Genomic DNA, 18946 nt, shown 5'->3' with positions numbered 1-18946 from the left:
TGGCCAAAAGGATTTTGTTCTTTGAAAAACAATAAAAAGCTTCTGACTTTCCATCAACAGACAACCTGATATCAAAGAGCCAGGAGGTACCTCAAATTCATCAACATTCCTTTAATGAGGTGGGGAACTCTTAATGGTAAACTCAACAGCTGAGTAACAGGATGACGGTACAATAGGGAGAGAATCAAGGCATGGAGCCAACACCCACCTGGGATGGGGTATAAAAGGCCCAGGAGGGAGGGAGGTTGTCAGACTCGGTGGCTTGGTCTTCCCAGCTGATCTGAACCTTCTGTGCAACCTCAGCCTAACACCATGACTTCCTGCTACATCAGCTCATCCCAGTGTTCAGGCAGCACCAGGATGCCTGCAACAACAAATGTCTGTGGCTCCTCCATTGACATTGTGGGCCAGCCTGGGGCAGAGGCCAGGGCTGCCTCCCTGTGCCTGTCGGCCACCCTGGCACACGCCAACCGAGTGCGTGTGGGGGCAACCCCTCTGGGCAAACCCAGCCTCTGTATGCCCCACAGCTGCCGCACCGCTTGCCCCTTGCCAGGGACCTGCAACATTCCCGGCAACCTTGGAGTCTGTGAGAACTATGGGGAAGGCGCCCCGAATGGCCACGAGAAGGTGACCATGCAGTTCCTGAACGATCGCCTGGCCAACTACATGCAGAAGGTGCGCCAACTGGAGAAGGAGAACGCGGAGCTAGAGACCAGGATCCAAGAGTCGAGCAAATGCCATGAGTCCACCATGTGCCCAGACTACCAGTCCTACTTCCAGACTATTGAGGAGCTCCAGCAGAAGGTGTGGTTTGGAGTAGCCTGGGGTGTGCTGGGTCTGAGGAAGGTGGAAGGGCATGGCAGGTTAAAAGCTCCTGAAGGTTCAAGGAGCTTTTGGTTCTTGGATTCTCTTGAGTATGAGTGTAGATGCTACCTGTAGAGCTGGATCCCAGAGTATGATGTTTTGTGTGTGAACTGTCTTCCTGCTTTTCCTCAGATCCTGTGCAGCAAGGCTGAAAATACCAGGCTGATTATCCAAGTTGACAACGCCAAGCTGGCTGCTGATGACTTTAGAATCAAGTAAGTAGGACTAGAAGAGGGCTCAGAGTGACTCCTTCCTCCACCCTAAGTCCCAATGGCCAAACAATTGATTGACTGAATCACTGTCTTGTTTCTTCTTTCCTAAATTCCCCAAATAAAAATTTTTATTACAAACAAAACTAATAGAAGGTGGATGAGAAAAAACAACACATAGCATGTATGATATAGCCTAGAGTTAGTCCTCCTTCAATTATTTTCCTAAAATGGAAGATAAGGCTGCCTGAGCTCATTAACTGGGGGCAGATAAGGTGATTTCAAGAATAAACTGAGCAAGGACAGTCATTGAATTTCGTACATAATTAGAGGATCCACTTACAGATGGGTCAGGGTCCAGATTTACCTATGGGGCCCTCAGGTACCCTGCATTTCTACTAAACAAAGATCAGAGATAGAGAAGTAGCCCAATACAAGGAATAAGGGAGCAAATCACTGACCTGGCACCTGGTTGTTGCTTAACCTGCTTAAGTGATAGATGAGCAAGTGGTGTGAGATCTGTCCTGGCTCCTAAGATACATTGTCATAGGCAAGCAGGTTAATCTTTTGGAATCAAAGTTGCCTCAATGCCTGAAGGTAAAATGATATCTGCTAGGAGTTCTTTGCTAGACCGTGAGCGGATTGAGTAGAGGGGCTGAGTCTAATTCATCTCTGAGGCCGGAACTGAGCACAGTGAGCAAATGAGAATTCCAGTTGGTGAAGGAAATGGGAACCAGAGGCAGCTGAGAGGGGATATCCTTATCATTCTGCTGACCTTACATTTCCTGTGCTGGAAGGCACGAGAGTGAGTTCTCCCTGCGCCAAACGGTGGAGAAGGACATGTGTGGGATGCACAAGCTCCTGGATGACCTGAGCCTGGCCAAGGCTGACCTGGAGGCCCAGCAGGAGTCCCTGAAGGAGGAGCTGCTCTGCCTCAAGAGCAACCATAAACAGGTGTGGGCCTGGGGCTGCAGACCCTTTGGGGAGGGCACTGGGCAGAAAAGGGAGCACTGCTCACCTTGTGGCTCTAGGATTAGAACCTGGGCTCAGTTGGCATTGGGATGAAGGGTTGATCTGGGTCTTGGAGTCAGGCTGACTGTGTGGGAGGTGGCAGAGGGGGAGTTTCTTGTCTGTAAAGTTTTGCCTTGTCAATTTAGGAAGGTGTCCAAATGGGCTCTTCCCAGTGGACCGTGGGCAAGACCTTTTACATCAGTGCACCAGTGGGGTCTCCCTTCATGCTGTTTGTCTGGGGAGGGGTTCAGGTGCCATCTGCTCTGTCAAAAGGTCTTTCCTCACTCAGGGTGTGGGTCCTTCTGTTCCTGCAGGAAGTGAGCATTCTGAGGAGCCAGCTGGGGGACAAGCTCCAGATTAAGCTGGATGTTGAGCCCACCGTGGACATGAGCAGCGTGTTGCAGGAGATGCGGTGCCACTATGAAGCCATGGTGCAGACCAACCACAATGATCTGGAAGAGTGGTTCCAAGATCAGGTGAGGGTGCTGCCTCGGAGCAGGGAGGGACCCTGGCTTCTACCTGGGCAGGGGGGTGATCATGTCTCTGTGCCCCTGTGCTTCAGTCTGAAAGCATCAGCAAGCAGGACATGTCCTGCTCCGAGGAGCTGCGGTGCTGCCAGTCGGAGATCCTGGAGCTGAGACGCACGGTGAACGCCCTGGAGGTGGAGCTTCGGGCCCAGCACAGCCTGGTACGGTCCTCCACCCTCACCATGCTGCTAGTGCCACAGGCCGTGGCCTGCTAGCAGCATCTCTCAGAAGTCCCACTCATCAGTTCCACTGACAGTCAGAACTCAGGGTCTGGGTCCCTCCCTCCTTGGGGGAGGTGCCTTGCTGTCAAAGTTAGTTTGATCCTGAAAAATGGTTCCTTTTACAAGTCAACTCCACTGCCTTTAGAATAACGTGTGGGGGTTCAGGCACACATTCATTCCACAAGATTTCACTGGGTGTCTACTTTGTCAGGTATTGGGAATCGAGGGATGAACAGGACACTGTTCCTCAAGTTAGATTTTTTTTTGTGTGTGAAAAGTCATGATGATATTGGCAGTGATTCCTCTAGAGTTCTGGGAATGTCTTGTGACCTCTTGGAATGTGCCTCATGGTGAGATTGGCCATGATTTTCACTGCTGAATTTTGGGACACCTGGGTCTCTTACCCCATTATTTCCCATTACAGAAAGACTGTCTCCAGAACTCCCTGTGTGAAGCTGACGACCGCTTCGGCACTGAGCTGGCCCAGATGCAGGTCCTGATCAGCAACGTGGAGGAGCAGCTGTCCGAGATCCGGGCTGACCTGGAGCGGCAGAACCAGGAGTACCAGGTGCTGCTGGACGTCAAAGCCCGGCTGGAGTGCGAGATTGCCACATACCGGAAACTTCTAGAGAGCGAGGATTGCAAGTATGTGTGATCTAGGCACTTGGACAAATCATTTGCTCGATTCTCATGAGATTCTCAGGGTAACAATAGTGCTATCTACAAGGGGTGCCTGGGTGGCTCGGTCGTTAAGCGTCTGCCTTCGGCTCAGGTCATGATCCCAGGGTCCTGGGATCGAGCCCCGCATTGGGCTCCCTGCTCAGCGGGAGGCCTGCTTCTCCCTCTCCCACTCCCCCTGCTTGTGTTCCCTCTCTCTCTGTGTCTCTCTCTGTCAAATAAGTAAATAAAATCTTAAAACAAACAAACAAAAAATCAAAACAGTGCTGTCTACAAAGAAGAAGGCGGTCTATGCTTCTGCTGAGTGACTCATTGCCGTGTCCTCTGCTCACACTGTGCATTGTTGACAGAATGTGAAGGGAGTGACTGTCCATTTGGATCCAATGCCAGGTCTCCAGTGGGGCTGCTTGGTGTAGCCACTGACTGGGGAGAGTAGACATGGGGCTGCTCCTTGAGCAGGAGATTTGAGTATAGACCCCAGCAGGTTTGTTGGACTTGCTTTTGCTCTCTTGTCAATCCTTCTTTGTATTTTCTATCCTATAGGATAGAACCTGATTCTCATATAGAAAACCTCATTTTGGAAGGCATTTTAAGATCATTCAGTCTAGTTCTAGGGGTGCACAGTAGGGGTCAATGGCCAAGGCTTCTGTTGGGTCCCTGTTCTGTATTTTTGGAGCGGAGACTCCTTCTTCGTTCTCCATCACGTATCACTCATTTCCCATCCCTAACTTTGTTCGCCTTTCTATCTCTCCACAGACTCCCCTGCAATCCGTGCTCCACCTCTGCCTCCTGTGTGACTACCGCCTCTGCACCTCGTCCAAGCTGCACACCCTGCACCACTTGTGTGCCTGGGCCAGCCTGTGGAGCCAGCACTGGGAGCCGGTTCTGAATGTCCATGCACCAGTAGGTGCGGTTAAAGTGAGGGGATGCCCAAGGAGAAATGTTTATTATACATCCAGGCGCTATGGTTTCTAACTATTGTTGACTTTCTGTATGCAGAGGCTTTTCCAAAGGCCACAGGAGAAGTAGAATCTTGGTTGAGAGCCTTCCTTCTCAGCTCTGGATTTTCCCAGATTAGTTCCGTGACCTCAGTGGCTGGATCCCAGCCACCAGTGGTGACTTGGGAATATCTACATTGGAGAGACTCAGGCATAAGATCAGGAACTATCTTGGAGGCAAGGATAGGGTGGGACCTGAAATTGCATTTACATTTCAAACACCAATTTTAGTTTGAAAAATTTCCAGTTTGTGACCAGGAAAGTGATGAACAAACTTCACTGTTTGGGATTCCCCCCCAATCTACTGATTCTGTCTAACATCTGCAGCCTTGGGTAATGGTTCCAGTGAGGGGGCAATGGAACTAGATACTATGTATCTGACCACTTCCTCTTCTACTTCCTTTCTCCTGTCCTCCTGCCTCCCTGCCTTGGAAGTGGCTCCATTTCCTCTCTAGGGTAAGGTGGGAACTTCCCTTGTATCAGATCTGAGCCTCTCCACTCAGAGTCCTATCTTTGACAAAGGACCAGGCTTGCCTTTGCTATTTAAAGGGGAATTTCAGATTAAGAAAATCTCTCTTCTCTAGAAATCTTGACTCTCCTAACTATTGTCTGGATATAACTCTCTCTTCATCAAATTTTACAGTAAAATTTGAACAATGACTATTTTTTCTAGTACTTTCTTCTGATATGTTAAAACCTATTGATTCAATAGGTCACACTGCTGGGCATGATGATGTAGGGTAATAGAAAATATAGCATTACAATAGTTTCAAAATTTTTATTCTTGTTCCCACCTCATGTCATCCGACCCTCTCCCTTCCTCACCACGATGCTGCCACATTGGCCAGTGCATTCCTTGGACGTGCCTGAGACTGGTCCCTGTTCTTCCTCCTCCCTGGAATGCTTTCCGCTTCTTTCTCGTTATTCAGGCCTCAGCAGAAATGTCACTCCCCTTGAGAGCGCCTGCTTGGCCATCGGTCCACAATGATCACAGCCTTGTCACTCTCTGTCTTGCTTACTGTCACCATGGTAGCTCTCAACAGCTAAAATTGCCTGCTTTTCCATTGTTTTTTTCATTAAAATGCTTCCTGGAGATTAGCATTTGTCCACTGCTGCTTCCCCAGAGCCTAGCTCACTGCTTGGTAAAGAGTAGATGCTTAATAAACATCTGTTGAAAGAATGAATGTGTCTTCCTGACTTTATCTCTGACTTGTTATGGGGCTTGAGAATCATCACTTAACTCAGTGTTTTTCCCTGCTGGAAAATGAGGGTTGTGTCATCTTTCCTACTTACATTCTAGATCTGTCATGGATTCTATGGGTGAGATGAAAGAAATTTAAAAAGTCTGAAAAGGAGAAAGCACCATATTAACCTCATCCAGAGCCAATGTCATATAATTAGGAGTCTGGGTGCTGAGCCATACTGCTCAGAGTTCACCCATGGCCCCAGGCTTTTTTCTCTGGGCAGCTAAAATTAATTTCCTCTAGCAGCTAAATACAATCAGAAACGAAACGGTGCACTTAATAACTTGCTTTCCAGAGCAAATTTTATTTGAGTATTTGCATTAGTTCAAAGAATGAGAAAACTTTGCTCCAAGCGGCAGAGCCTTCCTAGCAACTCCCTTATATTGAATCCATCCAAGGAGAGGGGGCCTAATTTTATGGGTACTCTCATTTCCTTTTTCTTCTTTTGGATCCCAGTGTTGAAGTGATGGGAGAATACACTCTAGTCCCCAGAGGCACTCATTAATTCTAAAGGCCACTGTGATTCTTGTAGAACTCCATTTTGGAGGCTTTGTTTTGGGGGAATACAGATTATTACTGTTTGCAGTCCTGACTTCTAAATGTGGTTAACAGCTGATTGAAAAAAAAAAATAGCTCCTATTATCTTCCCTGTTTCTCAGGTCTTGTGTCATCACAGAAGATAAAGCAACAGGGAGAAATGAAGTTGCTTTAACCACCCACGTCAGGGTAAAGACTGGGATGGTTCAAGGCAGCCATGGGGACAAACTGCCTGTTTAGGGCTCCAGCTTCCAATCCTGAGTGTGTCCTGGTGGTGAGGGGTGGCCTTTAGGAAGAACTTCTCATGATATCAAGTCACCCTTTTGTCTGATGTGGATTGACTGGCCTGTGTTGGGGGCAGGAACAGGAGTTTTTCCAGAAACTGGTTTGATTTTTTTTTCCCAATGATATGAGCTGGAGAGCTTCCTGTGCAACTTTGGCTTTTTCTGAGAAGTGAAATGAAGGAGATGGGACCTGCTGTGTTGGTGCCCACCTTTGGAGCACTGCCTTTTGGAAAAGACCCAGTCTCTTGCTTCTGGCCAGCTTCAGTCCCCTGACTCTGTGGCTGATGCATTTCTTTCCTTCCTGTGAAGAGCAACATCTACATTGCACGGAGCCTGCTTTGCTCTCTCCCCCTTTGATGGTTAAACATTTGAATATAACTGCACAGTTTTAAAATGGAGTTTTATATAGTGGTGGCTTCCTCCTGCCTGATGTTAAATGCTATCTCTTCTTCCCAAGAACAGAATGCCACTCTCCAGCATTCTTATAGGGCAGATGTTATAACTGCTTTTAAAATATGAAGCAGCGAAGCTCACAGAGGTTAAATAGCTTGACTACAGATGTGATTTGGCAAGTGGCTGAGCTAGGACTCAGACCTAAATTGCACAGGCTGCAAAGCAACTCTCATTGTATCGCTTAATGTGTTTATCCTCTGTTCCTTTGAGTGATTGAGCTGCCTTTTAAAGAGAGACACTTAGGAAAGAAATTGAGGAAGACACAAAAAGATGGGAAAACATTCCATGCTCATGTATTGGAAGAACAAACATTGTTAAAATGTCTATGCTGCCCAGAGCAATCTACACTTTCAATGCAATCCTTATCAAAATACCATTGACAGTTTTCACAGAGCTGGAACAAACAATCCTAAAATTTGTATGGAACCAGAAAAGACTCCGAATCACCAGAGGAATGTTGAAAAAGAAAACCAAAGCTGGGGGCATCACAATGCCTGACTTCAAGCTATATTAAAAAGCAGTGATCACCAAGACAGCATGGTACTGGCACAAAAACAGGCATATAGACCAATGGAACAGAATAGAGAGCCCAGATACGGACCCTCAACTCTATGGTCAAATAATCTTCGACAAAGCAGGAAAAAACATGCAATGGAAAAGAGACAGTCTCTTCAATAAATGGTGCTGAGAAAATTGGACAGCCACATGCAGAAGAATGAAACTGGACCATTCTCTTACACCATACACAAAGATAAACTCAAAATGGATGAAAGACCTCAATATGAGACAGGAATCCATCAAAATCCTAGAAGAGAACATAGGCAGTAAGCTCTTTGACATTGGCCACAGGGACTTCTTAAGACTCATCTCTACATATTTTCTTTTTCTTTTTTTTATTATGTTATGTTAATCACCATACATTACATCATTAGTTTTTGATGTAGTGTTCCATGATTCATTGTTTGCATATAACACCCAGTGCTCCATGCAGAACGTGCCCTCTTTAATACCCATCACCAGGCTAACCCATCCTCCCACCCCCCCTCCCCTCTAGAACCCTCAGTTTGTTTTTCAGAGTCCATAGTCTCTCATGGTTCATTTAAGACTCATCTCTAAAGGCAGATGTAAAAAAGAATGAAATCTTGCCATTTTCAACAACATGGATGGACCTAGAGGGTATAGTGCTAAGTGAAATAAGTCGGTCAGAGAAAGACAAATACGATATGATTTCACTCATATGTGGAAGTTAAGAAACAAAACAAATGAACAAAGAAAAAAAAAAGGACAAACAAAAAAACCAGACCCTTAAATACAGAGAATAAACCAGTGGTTGCCAGAAGGGATGTAAGTGGGGAGATGGGTGAAATAGATAGAGGGGATTAAGAGTGCACTTATCATGATGAGCATTCTATACATTACTCAATATATAGAATTGTTGAATCACTGTATTATACATCTGAAACTAATATTACACTGAATCAAAAAACAATAAGGGAGGCCCTGCAATGTGAGCCTTGGATATCCCCATTTTTCATACTCATGGTCACTGACATAATTTGGAAAGGGTCACTGAAATTGTGTAATTTGTTTGATTTATTTAGTACAAACCTTACAAGACAGTGTATTGTTAGTTCCTGAATGAGCTAGTCTGCCCCCAGCTCACTGCTGTCTAACTCCTCCTAAATGCCTTGTCTGTGTTGAACATTTCATGGGTCAAATCAGTATCTGAGAAGGGATAAAGGATGACTTTTGAGGAGGGAATACGTCATTAGCAGAGAAGGACTATTCCCAGTACAATCAAAGCGATTGATTCCATCATTAAATAATTCTGTTCTTTTCCTAAAAGGACATGGGCTAAACACATGATTCAGTGTGATTACTTTTGAGTGTTCTGTAGGACTTTTCATAGAAATATGTTCCTAGATGAAAATAAATTATCCTGATTTTGATTTGATTTAGGATGACAGGGTTTAGAAGTCAAGGATTTTCTGTTATTGGGGTAAGAAGCTACTGTTTGGTTCATACTATATTCATTCATTCATTCATTCATTCAACACATACTTGTTGAGCATCACCATGCACCAGGCACTGTGGAGGATAAACTGAGTATGACTGGCTCTATAGCTGAGTTCATTTAGTTCTTTCTTTCATGTTTTCATTGATTGGGCATTTCCTGTGAGTCAGATGCTGTGTTGGGAATTACAGAGATGAACAAAAATAATAACATAAATAATAAGACAAAACCCGTGCTTCTAAGGGTCTTCCACATAATCTGGCAACAGAGCACACTATGAAGAGGGCTATGTTCAAGGTAAACTGAGGATTCAGTGTGAGTGGAGAACAGGAACTGACTGAATGCCCTGAGAAGCTGGAGGAAGCTTCCACTTAAAGACAACTTTTCAGTTGAGAAACATGAATCCCCAGAGATACACTTGACCTTCAGAATGTTTTAGAATTAGGTATTTAATAATAGATTCTCAATGTGAAAAATAATGCAGAATTGTCAATATTTCCTTATTTTTTTAAAGGTTTATTTTGTATTTATTTGAGAGAGAGAGAGCGAGCAGGGGGAGGGGGCAAAGGGAGAGGAAGAGGGAGAGAGAGACAAGCAGATTCCATGCAGAGTACAGAGCCTGACGCAGGGCTCGATCTCACAACTCCGAGATCATGACCTGAGCTGAAATCAAGAGTTGGACGCTCAACTGACTGAGCCACCTAGGCACCCCAATATTTACCTATTTATATTGCATAAAAACTGTGAAGTGGACCAAATAAATAGTTTGACAATGAGTTATTCAGAATTTCATATTTTCCCAACTTCCTAAATCATCCACTCTACAAGTTTCTACAATTGCATTTTTCTCCTTTCTATTAAACATACCTTTGCTCCAGAACCATCTCCAGCCAGGTCAGTGAGAGATTTGTTAGCTTCACATCCACAGGATATGGTCCTCTGAGAAGCTCAGAGGAATGGACTCCTAACATTAAGGGGAAATCCACAAGCCCTTGGGGGCAGAGGATGGAGGAGATGGCTCCTAGTCCAATGTCCCAGGGACCTCATCAGCCACAATAATCACTCAAAGATGAGGCTGTGGAGGGCAAAGGGGCTTCTGAACGCTGGGGCAGAACAACACCTGAACCCCACCAGTTCAGCACAAAAGTCATAGATTCCTGAAAGGGAAAATGGAGCCCCAGGGTGTCCAAACTCTCACAAAATACCAAGCATTTTTTTGTTTGTAGAAAGGCTTCTTAAAAAAAAAAAACAACTAGCTTACAAAAATTATACACATAGAACATACATCTTGTGAAAACTTGAAACAGAAGTGAAGACTACACCATGCAAATAGTCCTCCTCCACAAATTAGTTTCCATATGTATACAGAGGAGAGGGGGCATATTTTGAGGTTCTAACAGACGATCCTCACTATATTTCCTTGTACCCTGGGCCCTTCTAATAGCTGTAGCCCAAGCAACGCTCAGTGATTTGAGAGAGGGAAGACATAGCAGAAGGCAGGGAAGAGGTTTTGAGTCTCATGAGTCCAAGCCCTGAGTTGACAAGAGAACGGACTTGGATGAGACAAGTAAGGGGAAACGTCCCACCCTCTAGTTAGAGGAAGGCATCTGGAATTGAGGAATGAAGAGGAGGGGAAGGGAAGAGAATTTAGAGGCCGATGGATCCCCTGCTTGTTCTACCCCTTCTCCCAGGCTGAGATATAGAGTCGAGGGCAGGAGGGTAATAGGTTGGGAGATGTAGGACCAGAGGGCATCTGTTCTCCCTTTCCCAGGTAGAACCTGGAGAGGCACCAAGACCCCATGGGAGATATAGTTAATGGGAGTCTAGACAGAAGGGCCTGAGAAAATGTCATAGACAATCCCGGGTAGTACTGAAGCTGAAATATGACTCTGTGCATCAGAGAGTAGCATGAATAGAGCAAAGGGAGCCCTGAGAGCTCAAGGGCCATGTGGGTGAGAATGACGATGCCGTGGCAACACCGGGGTGTTCTGATAGCCTAGAACTGGGCAGGAGGACCCAAGTGGGTCTCTGTTACAGTGGGGATGGAGGAAAATGCCAAGGGCTGATCCCTGCCCACCTCCTGTTTCCCAACATTCTGGAAAAAAGGCCCCTGAAACTCAGGGCAACCTCTTGGGAAGGGGTCCTCAAGATGACTGAGATAAGGTTCTGCCACTGGTGTCATGTGGGTTGAAGATTAAAAGTACAATTTAGTTCAAGCATAAGAAAGTAAAGTTACATATCTTTCACACCTGACTTTATGGTCTGAGATTCATTCTTGCCATAAATGTAAGCCCACATATATCCCCCTTTGGGTAAATATAAAAAGTAGCATACTGTTGAGCATTTGGTTTTTCTTCACTGAAACTTACATCACAGGTATCATTTCTATGTTAGTATATCTATATCTATCCATATCTGCCTCATTATTTGCAATGGCTGCAAGCTTTTCACTATATGCATGTACTACAATTCACTTAACCAGGCTTCTTTTGGTGGGTGTTTCATTTCTCTCTAGTCTGCTATGATTCCCCAGATATTGCAATAAATACTCTTGTTGTTCTTGTACACGTGTCCATGTAAGTGCGTCTGGGATAATTCCTGGAAGTGGAATTATTGGGTTACAGTGTGTGCAATTGTAATTTGCATAGATATTGCTAAACTGCCTTGAAGAGGCTGCATGATTTACTGCCCTCCCCACAGTGTTTGACAATGCCTGTTTTTCTATTCCTTGCCAACATTGTGACATTAACCTTTTTGATCTTTGCTCATTTAAATAGGTACAAAATGGTAATTTAATAAGCATTTTTGAATTTTAAATGATGTGAGCATCTAAACCCATGATTAAAAGCCACTTGAAAAAAACCAGCTAACACTTATTTAGTGTTTACTCTGCCATGTGCTGGACATTATTTTAAATGATTTACAGAGATCAAATTCTTTAATAGTTAAAACAAGTCTATGAGCTAGATGCTATTACTGCCTCTGTTTTACGTATGTAGAAACCACAGCACAGAGAGGTCAGGTCACCAGGCCAAGTTTTCACAGCTAGTAAATGGTAGAACCAGAATCCGAACCCAGGCAGGCTGGCTCCAGAGTTCTTGGCCTTAACCACACTACTATGCTGCATTAAAGGGCTTCGTAATGGGCCGGGGTAGGAGATAAATAAGGGCAAATGTGCTGCCCTAGAATGTGGATAAAGGAACCCTGTTATCAGGGGATGACGGAGAGAGGAAGTGCAGACAATTGTTTTTGTCAGCTAGTCTCTGATGCCCTGGAGACCTGGGACAAGAATAAAGCAGACTACTGCTAATAAAGACCCTTAAAATCAGGCTAAAGATTTCCAAGTAATCATATCATAAAATCCCACTTAAGGAAGAAGATAATGGCAGCTTTCAGTCTTTTTCAAAGCCTCTCGAGGCGGACTTCTGAGATCACAAAGATCCCTGAGGGTGTCCGTCCTGGAACCCCCTTGCCCAGAGTGTCTGAGGGTGTACAGGCACAGCTGGGCCAGGATGGAGCACCTGTTGTGGTCTGCCAACCTCTTCCTGGTGCAGCACACACAGGGCACGCGCTGGCACGCGCTTGTGGACAGCACCGGCTTCCTTAGACACCCTCAGAATCTCCCCCCTGGCTACAGATAAGGTAGCTGCAGACCAGATCCTAACCCCTGGGCTGCTCTGACGTCATTGCTTTCTCTTTCACACAGAATTGTCTCAGTAGGTCCCAACGCCATGGCTTTGAATGATGCTGTTCTGGACCCAGTGCTCCACCTCCCCCTGAAGACAGAAAGCAACTCCAAAACTTTCACTCCCAAAGAGAGATGGGATGGCCCCTGTGAATGAGGAGGGCTGCAGGACTGTCCCTCTCTTCACGCTTCATCGCCAGGACTTCCCTTCATGCAACCTGGCTCGTATGTTGTTCTCAGGGGCCGAGGACTCTACAGGGAGCGAAAGGAGGCAGCCTGGGATGTCAAGGGTAGGCTCCTCCCCAGCTGCACAGCATCTCAAACACCTGCCTCATGCCTTCCACTTACTGCCGGTTCCTTTGAGACAAAAGAAAAATCAGTAGAACCCACTTCTCTAAGAGCAACAAGTGGCTTCAGTGTCATTATGCAAAACAGACCACGCCAAGCCCAAGCCAGGGCTTTAGAGAGGGGTGTCAGTGAGGGCATCAACACTCCATCTGTGAAGCCTAAAAAGTAACAAGTGGCGTGTGTCCTGAGATGGAAGGAACCATAATTTCAGTCAATGGGACAAATCCTGCCAGGGGATAGGGCCAAAAGGTAGAGCCTATTTAGCAAATCAAAGGAAACGACTGTAATGGTCCAATTCTCTGGATTAAAGTGATGCACTGGGATGAGGCAAGAGAGAAATAAAGGGGTGTTTGAAGATGGAACTTATGCAGATTGCACCCAGAGGCCTCTGAAGGATGGGAAGGCCAGGCTTGGTGATGTCTCCTAATTATGGTGTTTGTAAGGGGTTATTCATTGTTGACCTCAGGGTAACTGGCACTGACCCCAGAGTGGCTTTTCCTTTTGGGAAGAATTCCAGATTTCTTTATTTCTTTTTGAGAGAATTCTGAGAGCCCAGGTTTCACCAATACTCACATCCATTGCCTCCCATTTGGTTTTCTTGGAGATGCTTGTTCTTGAATTTTAGAGATTAGAGAAGAGACCTATTTATATCCTTCTGGGGTGTTCTCCGATTAGCTCTTCCTCCATCTTTCAGTCCCTCTACTTTCCCTCCAGCACTCTGGAGGGGCAACCTCTGACCCCACAGCTCATGGTTGCTTTAGTTCCTTAGCTCTAACAAAAATCTCTGGGATGTGAGGTCTATTTTAGACTCTCGACTTTTGAATATAACTTTTTCTATGTGCATTTTTTGTCCTCTCTGCTCTGTGCCTAAACATCTTCCTTTGCTGGAACACAAGGACCCTCAGATATATATATATATTTTTTTGCATCAGTTTCTTGGCCAACAACTAAGCCTCCTGCAACAAAGACAACACACAGGTTGTTCTAACCAGAGGTCATGGCAGGGTGGAAAGAGAATGAATGGGCTCTACAGACATGAGACTGAATCAAGTTCTTGACAATTTATTTCTCTGTGAATTGGAAGATGGACTTTAGTTTCTTCATCGGCACACTGAGGCTATGAATAGCTGCCTCATAGGTAGTAAGGATTAAATAGGAAAGAACACTGCAGGATAGCTATTACAACTTACATTCTCCTAAATGTTAGTTCTTGAGCTTTTCTTTAAATATCCCTTGAGCTCTGGTCCCAGTTCCCTTTTCTGGATCAAATAAAGCTTTTTGTTTGTTTGTTTGTCAGTAGCTTCTCTCTAGATACATACTTGTTCAGGACCACGGATCCTCTCTTTCACCAACTCCCATTGATCAATGGTTCTCATTCAAGTTTGTTGAAGACAACCTGAGATTTCTGGGGTACTGTTTTCTCCTGAAGAATAGGGACCATTGCATGTTCAAAAACCAGCACACTGCCCAAGTTCTAGGGAATGTTTAGGAAACAGGCTGAACAAGTGAATGACTGAAAACTGATTCTGACTAGTCAACCAAAACTTAGCTAGCAATAATGTTTCTGGATGCATTGATGCTTTAAAGCTTCTCAAGGGGAGTGTGCAGTGTAAAGGATAGAAGAAAGAAGAAATGGGACCTCACAATAATTAAGTATCTGTAGACTTACCAGTTTTATAAACTGGTGTTTCTTTTCAAAGGAAAGTCTGGGTGAGTCTAAGCACAGGTGACAGATTCACTGTCCCTCCTGATACACAGAAAATTGACTGAAAGATTCAATCCTTGAATGTGTCCACATCCACAGAGACGCTGGCCCAGTCCAGAGAGCACATCTGGAAGTTGAATTAACTGCTGGTGATTGTTGGGTAGAAATAGAAATCGCTGACCTTTCCTCAACAGATAACCTGATATCAAAAATCAAAGGGCACCTCAAATTCATAAACATTCCTTTAATGAGGTGGGGAACTCTTAATGGTAAACTCAACAGCTGAGTAACAGGATGACGGTACAATAGGGAGAGAATCAAGGCACTGAGGTCAAGGCATGGAGCCAACACCCACCTGGGATGGGGTATAAAAGGCCCAGGAGGGAGGGAGGTTGTCAGACTCGGTGGCTTGGTCTTCCCAGCTGATCTGAACCTTCTGTGCAACCTCAGCCTAACACCATGACTTCCTGCTACATCAGCTCATCCCAGTGTTCAGGCAGCACCAGGATGCCTGCAACAACGAATGTCTGTGGCTCCTCCATTGACATTGTGGGCCAGCCTGGGGCAGAGGCCAGGGCTGCCTCCCTGTGCCTGTCGGCCACCCTGGCACACGCCAACCGAGTGCGTGTGGGGGCAACCCCTCTGGGCAAACCCAGCCTCTGTATGCCCCACAGCTGCCGCACCGCTTGCCCCTTGCCAGGGACCTGCAACATTCCCGGCAACCTTGGAGTCTGTGAGAACTATGGGGAAGGCGCCCCGAATGGCCACGAGAAGGTGACCATGCAGTTCCTGAACGATCGCCTGGCCAACTACATGCAGAAGGTGCGCCAACTGGAGAAGGAGAACGCGGAGCTAGAGACCAGGATCCAAGAGTCGAGCAAATGCCATGAGTCCACCATGTGCCCAGACTACCAGTCCTACTTCCAGACTATTGAGGAGCTCCAGCAGAAGGTGTGGTTTGGAGTAGCCTGGGGTGTGCTGGGTCTGAGGAAGGTGGAAGGGCATGGCAGGTTAAAAGCTCCTGAAGGTTCAAGGAGCTTTTGGTTCTTGGATTCTCTTGAGTATGAGTGTAGATGCTACCTGTAGAGCTGGATCCCAGAGTATGATGTTTTGTGTGTGAACTGTCTTCCTGCTTTTCCTCAGATCCTGTGCAGCAAGGCTGAAAATACCAGGCTGATTATCCAAGTTGACAATGCCAAGCTGGCTGCTGATGACTTTAGAATCAAGTAAGTAGGACTAGAAGAGGGCTCAGAGTGACTCCTCTTTTTTGTTCTATTGCTAGGTGCCCACTATGGTACTGGCCCAAAGTAGGGGTTTGAAAATAGTTGCTGACTAGAAGCATGAATGGATCAATACATAAGTGTTCACTTTCTTCTTTTCCAAACCATAACTTAACCTATTACTAGAAGTGGTCCTTATATAGGAGAAAGAGAAAAAAAGCATTGAAACAAAAAGAGGAAGAATCATCTAGATTGGTCAGGTCTCATGTCATTTTCTCCCCACATCTGGAATATAAGAGAGCTTTGTGTTATAGCCAGAAACAAAATCAAGTCATTGCAAGAATAAACTTTCAGTGCATTGGTTGTTGACAGACGCACTGACTCTTGGCAAAATTTATCAGTGGGAAGAATTGTCACTGTAGCTCCTTGGTATCAAGAGTTGCAACTGAATAAATGAGAAAGGCATAAAAATCATGTGAAATAGTTAATCCATGGGGTAAACTAGAAAACTGTCGGTCCAGAAGGCTTACTTTTGAGTCATTATTTTTCCTGGCTAAATGATCTTTTATAGCAGAATGAACACTGCATTGAAGTTTGAACACTTAGGCTGAATCCATGTATTTACTATTAACCAAGGTATACAAGCCTGGATAATCCATTTATTCTTTCTGAGCCTCAGTTTCCCATTTTGTCCCATCCAGTGGGCATAATGATACTTGTCCCGACCATGAGCTCTGTAGCTCATGTTGGATCTCACAGGATCCATCAGAGTGAAAGTTGATTAATTGAGGAAATGAGGATCCAAGTTGGTGGGAACCAGGGGCAGCTGAGAGGGGATATCCTTATCATCCTGCTGACCTTGCATCTCCTGTGCTGGAAGGCACGAGAGTGAGTTCTCCCTGCGCCAAGTGGTGGAGGCGGACATGTGTGGGATGCACAAGCTCCTGGATGACCTGAGCCTGGCCAAGGCTGACCTGGAGGCCCAGCAGGAGTCCCTGAAGGAGGAGCTGCTCTGCCTCAAGAGCAACCACGAACAGGTGTGGGCCTGGGGCTGCGGACCCTTTGGGGAGGGCACTGGGCAGAAAAGGGAGCACTGCTCACCTTGTGGCTCTAGGATTAGAACCTGGGCTCAGTTGGCATCGGGATGAAGGGTTGATCTGGGTCTTGGAGTCAGGCTGACTGTGTGGGAGGTGGCAGAGGGGGAGTTTCTTGTCTGTAAAGTTTTGCCTTGTCAATTTAGGAAGGTGTCCAAGTGGGCTCTTCCCAGTGGACCGTGGGCAAGACCTTTTACATCAGTGCACCAGTGGGGTCTCCCTTCATGCTGTTTGTCTGGGGAGGGGTTCAGGTGCCATCTGCTCTGTCAAAAGGTCTTTCCTCACTCAGGGTGTGGGTCCTTCTGTTCCTGCAGGAAGTGAGCATTCTGAGGAGCCAGCTGGGGGACAAGCTCCAGATTAAGCTGGATGTTGAGCCCACCGTGGACATGAGCAGGGTGCTGCAGGAGATGCGGTGCCACTATGAAGCCATGGTGCAGACCAACCACAATGATCTGGAAGAGTGGTTCCAAGATCAGGTGAGGGTGCTGCCTCGGAGCAGGGAGGGACCCTGGCTTCTACCTGGGCAGGGGGGTGATCATGTCTCTGTGCCCTTGTGCCTCAGTCCGAAAGCATCAGCAAGCAGGACATGTCCTGCTCCGAGGAGCTGCGGTGCTGCCAGTCGGAGATCCTGGAGCTGAGACGCACGGTGAACGCCCTGGAAGTGGAGCTTCAGGCCCAGCACAGCCTGGTACGGTCCTCCACCCTCACCATGCTGCTAGTGCCACAGGCCATGGCCTGCTAGCAGCATCTCTCAGAAGTCCCACTCATCAGTTCCACTGACAGTCAGAACTCAGGGTCTGGGTCCCTCCCTCCTTGGGGGAGGTGCCTTGCTGTCAAGGTTAGTTTGATCCTGAAAAATGGTTCCTTTTACAAGTCAACTCCCTTCCTTTAGAATAACGTGTGGGGGTTCAGGCACACATTCATTCCACAAGATTTCACTGGGTGTCTACTTTGTCAGGTATTGGGAATCGAGGGATGAACAGGACACTGTTCCTCAAGTTAGATTTTTTTTTGTGTGTGGAAAGTCATGATGATATTGGCAGTGATTCCTCTAGAGTTCTGGGAATGTCCTGTGACCTCTTGGAATGTGCCCCATGGCGAGATTGGCCATGATTTTCACTGCTGAATTTTGGGACACCTGGGTCTCTTACCCCATTATTTCCCATTACAGAAAGACTGTCTCCAGAACTCCCTGTGTGAAGCTGATGGCCGCTTTGGCACTGAGCTGGCCCAGATGCAGGTCCTGATCAGCAACGTGGAGGAGCAGCTGTCCGAGATCCGGGCTGACCTGGAGCGGCAGAACCAGGAGTACCAGGTGCTGCTGGACGTCAAGGCCCGGCTGGAGTGCGAGATTGCCACATACCGGAAACTTCTAGAGAGCGAGGATTGCAAGTATGTGTGATTGGGTCAATTTCTGGCCAAGCTACATACCTGACTATCAGGCGATTCCTCATAGATAACTGACATGGTTGTGGAAGGAGATCTTATCATAAAGAACAAGGCTTCCTGTGCACGCTGGCTTAGTGACGGACTCAGCTCTCCAGTGTGTGCAGATCTGTGGATCAACTGTTACATAAACAATAGCTGGTTCCTAAGCTGAGTCCCCCCAGAGGACTCCTGGATGTGGAAAGACATAGATGAGAATGGAAGAGGGGCCCTGTGACTTGGTGGCAGACCTGTCCTTTACCCTTTTGGTCTTGCCCTTTCTGTGCATCACTGAGACATCTTTGTACTCCTCATGTCTAACTCTTCCTCTCTCTCTCTCCCTGCAGACTCCCCATCAATCCCTGCTCTACGGATGCCTCCTGTGTCCTTTGTCCAGGCTGTGCCCCTGCCACCTGCAGCCCTCTCTAA

At 46.4% G+C, this 18946-nt stretch overlaps 2 protein-coding genes across 2 annotated transcripts; both read left to right on the top strand.

Annotated features, from left to right (window-relative positions):
* The first annotated feature begins 312 nt into the window (after positions 1-312).
* On the top strand, positions 313-5593 carry LOC118520929 (keratin, type I cuticular Ha8-like). The gene is made up of 7 exons (XM_036069198.2): positions 313-804; positions 997-1079; positions 1871-2027; positions 2399-2560; positions 2647-2772; positions 3257-3477; positions 4267-5593. The coding sequence occupies exons 1-7, from the start codon at positions 313-315 to the stop codon at positions 4397-4399; spliced, it is 1374 nt and encodes a 457-aa protein (XP_035925091.2). The 3' UTR covers positions 4400-5593.
* Positions 5594-15237: 9644 nt separating this feature from the next.
* Positions 15238-18946, top strand: LOC118520888 (keratin, type I cuticular Ha7-like). The gene is made up of 7 exons (XM_036069112.2): positions 15238-15729; positions 15922-16004; positions 16879-17035; positions 17407-17568; positions 17655-17780; positions 18264-18484; positions 18865-18946. The coding sequence occupies exons 1-7, from the start codon at positions 15238-15240 to the stop codon at positions 18944-18946; spliced, it is 1323 nt and encodes a 440-aa protein (XP_035925005.2).

Source organism: Halichoerus grypus, chromosome 2, assembly GCF_964656455.1.
Source record: "Halichoerus grypus chromosome 2, mHalGry1.hap1.1, whole genome shotgun sequence".
Classification (NCBI taxonomy): domain Eukaryota; kingdom Metazoa; phylum Chordata; class Mammalia; order Carnivora; family Phocidae; genus Halichoerus; species Halichoerus grypus.
The sequence above is the reverse complement of the archived record's forward strand: the minus strand, read 5'-3'. Positions and strand labels throughout refer to the sequence as shown.